This window comes from Nicotiana sylvestris, chromosome 6 (assembly GCF_000393655.2).
Source record: "Nicotiana sylvestris chromosome 6, ASM39365v2, whole genome shotgun sequence".
NCBI classification, from domain to species: Eukaryota; Viridiplantae; Streptophyta; class Magnoliopsida; order Solanales; family Solanaceae; genus Nicotiana; species Nicotiana sylvestris.
Window position 1 is genome coordinate 72,375,387 of NC_091062.1, and position 7,053 is coordinate 72,382,439.

Below are 7,053 nucleotides of genomic sequence, written 5' to 3' on the forward strand. Positions count from 1 at the left end.
CAACGGAGTGGTCAAAGTGCAACTGAAAATTGAACTTATGACAGTACGTAAAGTTTTTATTTTTTTAAATCTTTCTTTTGCATTTCCTAATATGGTCAAATTTAAATTAGATTGAGGGTCAGAATTACAAGATTAACCATCAAGTTTTTAAAACCTTTAGAGCCTTATTTCCTTTACGTCATCCACCACCCTGTCCTATCCACTCTCTCCAAATTTTCCTACTCGTAATTTGAAGAAGAAAAATAAGGAAATCCAATTAGGAACACATTGATTCTGCTCGTTCCCGTCCTTCGCTTCAAGGCCTGTCCCTCGGTAGGGTCAGTACTTCATATTGTCGGGCAGCGAAACTTACACTTATTCACTAATTATGACGGTTCAACAGGGCCTCTTTCCTCCTCCCTTTTCTGCTCACTCGTAGGGGTCGGGCACCCACAAAGGGGGAGGGAGTCAACTGAACATCTCAGCCATTGGCGGGAATTTCGCCCGCATCCGATAGCCAATTCTTGACCCCCGATGATCGTGTTGGGTGAATTCACGGCTTCCTTTCAAGATGAACAATGCATTATTAATTCATAACTCTTTCTAAAAAAGTGTGTAAGCATAATTAAATTTAGAGAATGTTACGTTAATGGAAAAAATATATTTTTGGTCAACTGATCAGTTATGATTAGATTCTAGTTTTGGTCATTATATGATGAAATCTTAGATCTAGATTGAGTTGCTGAACTATGGAGGTGACGAAGAGGTTACGCAGATACAGAGAAGAAAGTTATTCTCTTCATTTTCTGTTAAGTTTGTTTTACGGTGTACATTGGTATATGTGCATATGTGTGTGTGTATATATATATACTACCTAAGCTATTAGTTAAGTACCTACTTAACTAACTAATGCTCCACCAACTTAGCATAGCTGGCATCCAAATGTACATTCTAACACTCTAACTAACACTCTAACTAATATTTCAACACCCTCCCTCAAGCTGACGGTTGAAACAGATCCTTCAATCTCAGCTTGGACATCAGATAGTCGTGTTGTTCTTTCCCAAGACTCTAATTAAGCAAATCAGCTTGTTGTTCTTTGGTAGGCACATGGTGAGTCTTGATCAACCCTTGTACAATTTTTCTCCTCACAATGCAGCAATCAATACCAATATGTTTGATTCGTTCATGGAAAACAGGATTAGCTGCAATCTGAATTGCAGCTTTGCGGTCACAGTGTAGGTCTATAGGAAAAGTGACCTTCACTCCCAACTCTGAGAACAATCTTGTAAGCCAAGTTAATTCTGCAACAGTTGAAGCCATGTTTCTAAACTCTGCTTCAGCTGAACTTCTAGCAACCTTCCAAGATATCAATGCATCACCAAACTTAACCACATATCCTATTACTGATCTTCTTGTATGTAAGCGACAACACCAATCTGAGTCACAATAAGCTTCAAGTTTCCCAGATCCTCCTAAGGGCATCAACAGACCAAGTCCTGGATTTATTTTGATGTACCTGACAACTCTTAGAGCAGCATCCATATGAGACTGCTTAGGTCTGTGCATAAACTGACTAAGTACCTAAACTATATATGAGATATCAATTCTAGTCAACTTCATTAGAAGACACAAAAGTCTGACTATCAACTTCTGATAAGGACCAGCATTCTCTGGTTCTTTGTCTTTTGTATCAGCTTCATTAGAAGAGCTTTTGCTCATGGAACTATCAAACTCATAAATGTGAGTTTAGAGCTGGTCTCCAGGGGTGTACCATCAGGTTTGGCGCCACCAAGTCCCAGTTCAGCAATTAACTCCAATGCACACTTCCTTTGTCTCATCACAATCCCTTGTTTTGACTTGGCAAACTCTATCCTAGAAAGAACTTAAGTTCACCCAGATCCTTCATCTTAAACTTGAGCATTAAATCATTTCTAGTTTGTAAGATCAGACTTGGACAACTTTTTGTTACCAACAGATCATCAACATAGACTAGTACTACTACCAGCTCTGTCTGCACCCTTTTTGTAAATAATGAATAGTTAAAATGACTTTAAGTGAATCCAGGCTGAACTAATGCATATGTGAGCTTCTTGTTCCACTGTCTAGGGGCATGTTTAAGTCCATGCAAGGACTTATGAAGTTTTCAAGCCATCTGTTTCCCTCCCTACCTTGCAAAACCAGGAGGAACCTCCATGTATACTTCTTCAAGCAACTCTCCATGCAAAAAAGCATTGTGGACATCCATATGATAGATGAACCACTGCTTGGCAGCAACTATGGCCAGAATAGACCTCATAGTGACCATTTTAGCCACTGGAGAGAAGGTTTCAATGTAATCCAAACCCTCATGTTGATTGTAACCTTTGGCTACAAGTCGTGCCTTATATCTTTCTACCTCCCCTGTATAAGTGTACTTAACTTTAAAGATCCATTTGCAGCCAATGAGCATCTTTCCTAGAGGCAAAGCAACTATACTCCAAGTGTTGTTACCCTCCAAAGCTAAAAATTTCATCCTTCATTGCAACAATCTACTTAAGATCTTTGTTAGCTTCAGCAAATGTCTTTAGTTCAACAATGAAAGAATAAGCTGCCAAGATACTGCCAAAGGATGCGGAGATGTTATCATAGCTAACACCGGTGGAGATAGGATAGCAGCAGAGCCTTCCCTCTGCTGTGAGTGACATAGTCCTTCATCCAAATAGGAGGTCTATTATCTCTGTTGGAACTTTTGGTAAGAGGAGCCTTAGGAGTAGGCAGTGGTAAAGATAAGGACAAGCTTGGCTCAGCTAGTAGAGACACTGAGACATCATGACCACCAGCAGATGAAGCTTCACCAATGCCTGTTGTGTTTTACCTACTGTGTTTGAAGAGGAATCTCATCACCAGGTGAAGAATTAGAACAAGGAATAAGCTGAAAGTGCTGAGATGATGACTTGTTTTTAGGAGAAGAGAGGATAACAGAAGTAAGATCCAAGACAGGGAATATAGAGGGGGTAGTATGAGCATAATTGAAAGGAAATACATCTTCCTTGAACACTACATCTCTACTGACAGTAAAGGTCATGGAGTGAATACCATACATTTTGTAACTCGTTTGTGTCATACAATATCCTAAGAATACATCTGGGATTGCTCTAGGAGCAAATTTGTCAGACTTCCTCACCTTTATACATAACCAAGACAGCCAAATACTCTCATATGTTCTAAGGAAGGAGCATGACCAAGTAAAACTTCAAAGGGAGATTTTCCTTGAATCACAATTGAGGGCAGTCTGTTGATGATATACACAGCTGTAGTAATACACTCCCCCCAAAATCGAAGAGGAACAACTGCTTGAAATATTAGAGACCTACCAACATCTAAAATATATCTAAGTCTCCTCTCTGCAACTCCATTTTGCTGTGGAGTATATATGTAAGAGGTTTGATGAATATTTCTCTTAGATCCTAATAACTCAGCCACTTGAGAGTTAAGAAATTCACTCCCATTATCTGACCTAAAGATCTTCACAGAAGCTGAATACCCATTTTGAATCATTAGAAAAAAGGATCTAAGAGCAACAATCACTTCTGCCTTAGTAGGAAACAAGAATATCCAACCGTATCTAGAGTATTCATCTACAAGAGTAAGGAAATAATTCTTGCCATCATAGATAGGGACTCTGCATGGTCCCCACATATCACCATGCAATGTATGAAAACAAACATTAGTGTTAATAATGCTGAAAGGAAACGGAAGCTTGGTTTGTTTAGCTAAAGGATATACAATACAGACTAAGGCTATGCACCATGTGACTTGAAGCACCTGAGTCTACTATCCACTTAGCCAACACTTCTGAGTTCATTACACAAGATGTCATACCTGCTGACCCTTTGTGTACTTGTACGGTTGGCTTCATTCCCTTTTCCTAATAGCTGAATTATCTGTTGATACTGCTCCTAAGTGAATTGAGGAATGTTGAGCATCATATTCTGAGTCCCCTGTCCAGTTGTAGTACTATGTTGTACCTGTGAAGAACCTGCAAAATTAGTAGCAGTAACAGCTTGGCTATTACCTGTATCATTTGATGCTTCCTGAGCATGATATATTGCATTCCCTGAGCCAAAAATTTTCTTAGTCTTAAAGTCAGGGGGATATCCGTTTAGCTTGTAGCATTTCTCCCTAATGTATCCCTTAAAATTGCAATAATCATAGTATAGAGAGTTCCTTTTCTGTCTATAATTGTTTCCTTCAGCATAGGCCTATCCACCAGAGTAATTGTTTCCTCATGTAGAGCCTCCTGAGTTATTATGACCTTTTCCACTGAATAGACCTGTGCAATTGTTTGGTACACCTATAATTTTGCTACTGAACAAAGTAGTTCCCTCAGTTAGTTCAACAATTTGAGATATCTGACACACAGATCTTCTGCTCTCTTCAGAAATGATCATGGAATAAGCTCTATTAATAAAAGGTATGGGCAGCATATTCAATATTTGGTTGCTAGACTGTGAATAGTACTCATTCAACCCCATCAAAAACTGCAATAGCCTTTGGTATTGGAAATGCTCAACATACTTCTTTGACTCCTCACAGCTACACACAAGGCAGGGCATAAGAGAATCAAACTCTGCCCAAAGTTCTATCAACATAGAAAGTAAGTTGACACAGAGGATATTCCTTGAGTCAAAGTGGCAATCTGTTTTGGAAGATACAACACACGACAGCCATTGACCTTATCAAACCTCTCTTTGAGGTCCATCCACACTTTGTGAGCACTTAAAGATATACCATGCTACTCAACAATTCAGTACTTACTGAATTTATGATCCATGAGAGTACTATGGAATTATATTTTTCCCATAATTCATGAAGAGTTATATCAAACTTCTCCTTAGGGTATCTACCATCGACACCCTAGTTTACTTTTTTCAAGTAAACTCACACGCATTGTACTACTCCACAGTATCCAGTTAATTTGACTGAAATTAGAGAACTACCTGGGTATCGCATAGTTGAAGGAACAATGGATGATGTTGATCGATTAAGATAGGACCTCCTCCGATTGTTGTTGCACTTGTATTAATTTCTTCACTTTCGATTGCCATTGTTGAACAATAATCGAGCTTAGATGAAGAAGAACAAATGAAATGCAGTCGTTGACTATCGATTGAGCCCTAGTTTCAAAGATATCGAAAAATTGCTCTGACTTGCTCCAACTCAATTACTGGATGCAACTAAGACTCTAGGAACTTGATAACGATGCGTGGATCTTCAACGCGAGCTCTGATACCATGATGAAATCCTAGATCTAGATTGAGCTGCTGAACTATGGAGGTGAAGAAGCAGTACGCAGATACAGAGAACAAAGTTATTCTCTTCATTTTCTGTTAAGTTGGTTTTACACTGTGCATTGGTATATATATATATATATATACATACACTACCTAAGCTATTAGTTAAGTACCTACTTAACTAACTAATGCTCCACTAACTTAGCATAGCTGACATCCAGCCGTACATTCTAACACTATAACTAACACTCTAACTAACATTTCAACAAATATTCGATAACAACAAGTTTAGCCTTTAATTAGTAAAATTCTGCTCTTTGACTGCTACGTACATATAACAGATTTATGTACATTATACTTTTTGTTTCAGTATAAATATATTAAAATTTTCGAGACAAGTTAAGAGACATTTATATATGATACCTTTTGTATTCTTTATACTGCAGTTAGCATTAATACATCAGGCATCACTTCCATAGTCCAGACAAGTGAGAAAATGTTATTTTTAGTTTGAGCACACAGCTATGATGTCTGGATATATATAATTTGATAAACGATTTGGTAGGTTTGAACTTTAAATGCTGTGAGAGGCTGTTGCTTTTTATTCTTCTTATCGTCATAATCATAGCTCATCTTCATCATTATTAATATTTATCAGCGTTACTATTATTATTATTGTCATTGTCGTGAGCATCATCTTTATCTTTTTGTTAGAATAGAAATTATTTCTAAATGAAATGTTGAAAAGGGAAAACCCCCGTAAAATGAAACAAAACTTTACTTTTCTTCCAAAGAAAAATAACATTGCTAAATATAACAATTTTTCATAGGATACTAAATTGGTATACATAGCCTGAGAACATCAGGTTTTAGAGCAGGCTCCAATGTTAATAAGAAAAAAAATATATTGAACTTAATTCAACCCCAAAAGTTAATTCAATATTCAACAAGGACTCGAGTTTCCCATTCCAAGAGATGTAGTGGCGGGTTAAATGGGCTTGTCTGCATTATGATAGATTAATAAAGCATACACCTATTGCATAGTTGTTAGGAACATCCAACCACCAAGAGTTAGTGGCTGAATATAGTTGGGATACATACCTCTAATACCCTAAATCAAAATAACAGAAGAATAAAACGTTGATTGACACAAACTCATGTTAATGCTACTATAATATTACTGTATGCAGACCTGACATATTGTCTGCAGCACTTCATAAGTATATCTTTGATTACTCAAAGCTTAGCTGGTGACAGAGTGACATAGCAAGACAGCAAGTCATGAATTTGCTACTTACTACTACTCCATATTTATTATTCCTTACACGGCCATCTCAAGTATATTGAAAAAATAAGCGTATTCTTTCTGTAGTAATGATATACTTAAATGGTTATTAGTTGAACGACCAATTAAAATATGAAACCAAAGGCGTGTGAAATAAGCTTAGCACAAACCTTTTTCCGTAATTGTTTGAACAAAAAGTTTTAGACTCTTTTGCCAACTTCAGTTATTAATACTAAAGAAGGTAAATCTTAGTCAAACACAATTAATTTCATATCCAAACATATACAACGAGAAATAACGAAAGGTAGGAACATATTATATTTATTAATATCATAATCTTACATCAAACACGAGAGATGAGCTTACATCGGAAGCCAAAAAGAATTGTAAATGAAGGAGTAAAAAGGAAAAAGTGAAGCAACTGTTCATCCGCGAGAGATTCTTCTTTCCCCTTCTTATTTTTCTTGTTCTTCTTCCCTTGTCTGTTTCTCCTCCCTTTCTTGAAAAAGTCCC

General features: G+C 37.2%; 1 protein-coding gene across 1 annotated transcript; it reads right to left on the reverse strand.

Annotated features, from left to right (window-relative positions):
• Window positions 1-2,510: 2,510 nt before the first annotated feature.
• LOC138870765 (uncharacterized) lies at window positions 2,511-4,496 on the reverse strand. The gene is made up of 6 exons (XM_070148601.1): window positions 4,277-4,496; window positions 3,990-4,078; window positions 3,844-3,920; window positions 3,241-3,703; window positions 2,841-3,145; window positions 2,511-2,670 (listed from the first exon to the last, which is right to left on the reverse strand). The coding sequence occupies exons 1-6, from the start codon at window positions 4,494-4,496 to the stop codon at window positions 2,511-2,513; spliced, it is 1,314 nt and encodes a 437-aa protein (XP_070004702.1).
• Between the last annotated feature and the right edge of the window lie 2,557 nt (window positions 4,497-7,053).

Coding starts and splice junctions, on each gene's coding strand:
- LOC138870765 (XM_070148601.1), bottom strand. CDS start 4,496: ATGGGGTTGAATGAGTACTATTCACAGTCTAGCAACCAAATATTGAAT. Junction 3,704..3,843: donor AGTACACAAAGGGTCAGCAG/GTATGACATCTT, acceptor GTTTCCTTTCAG/CATTATTAACACTAATGTTT. Junction 2,671..2,840: donor GAGATTCCTCTTCAAACACA/GTAGGTAAAACA, acceptor ATTTGGATGAAG/GACTATGTCACTCACAGCAG.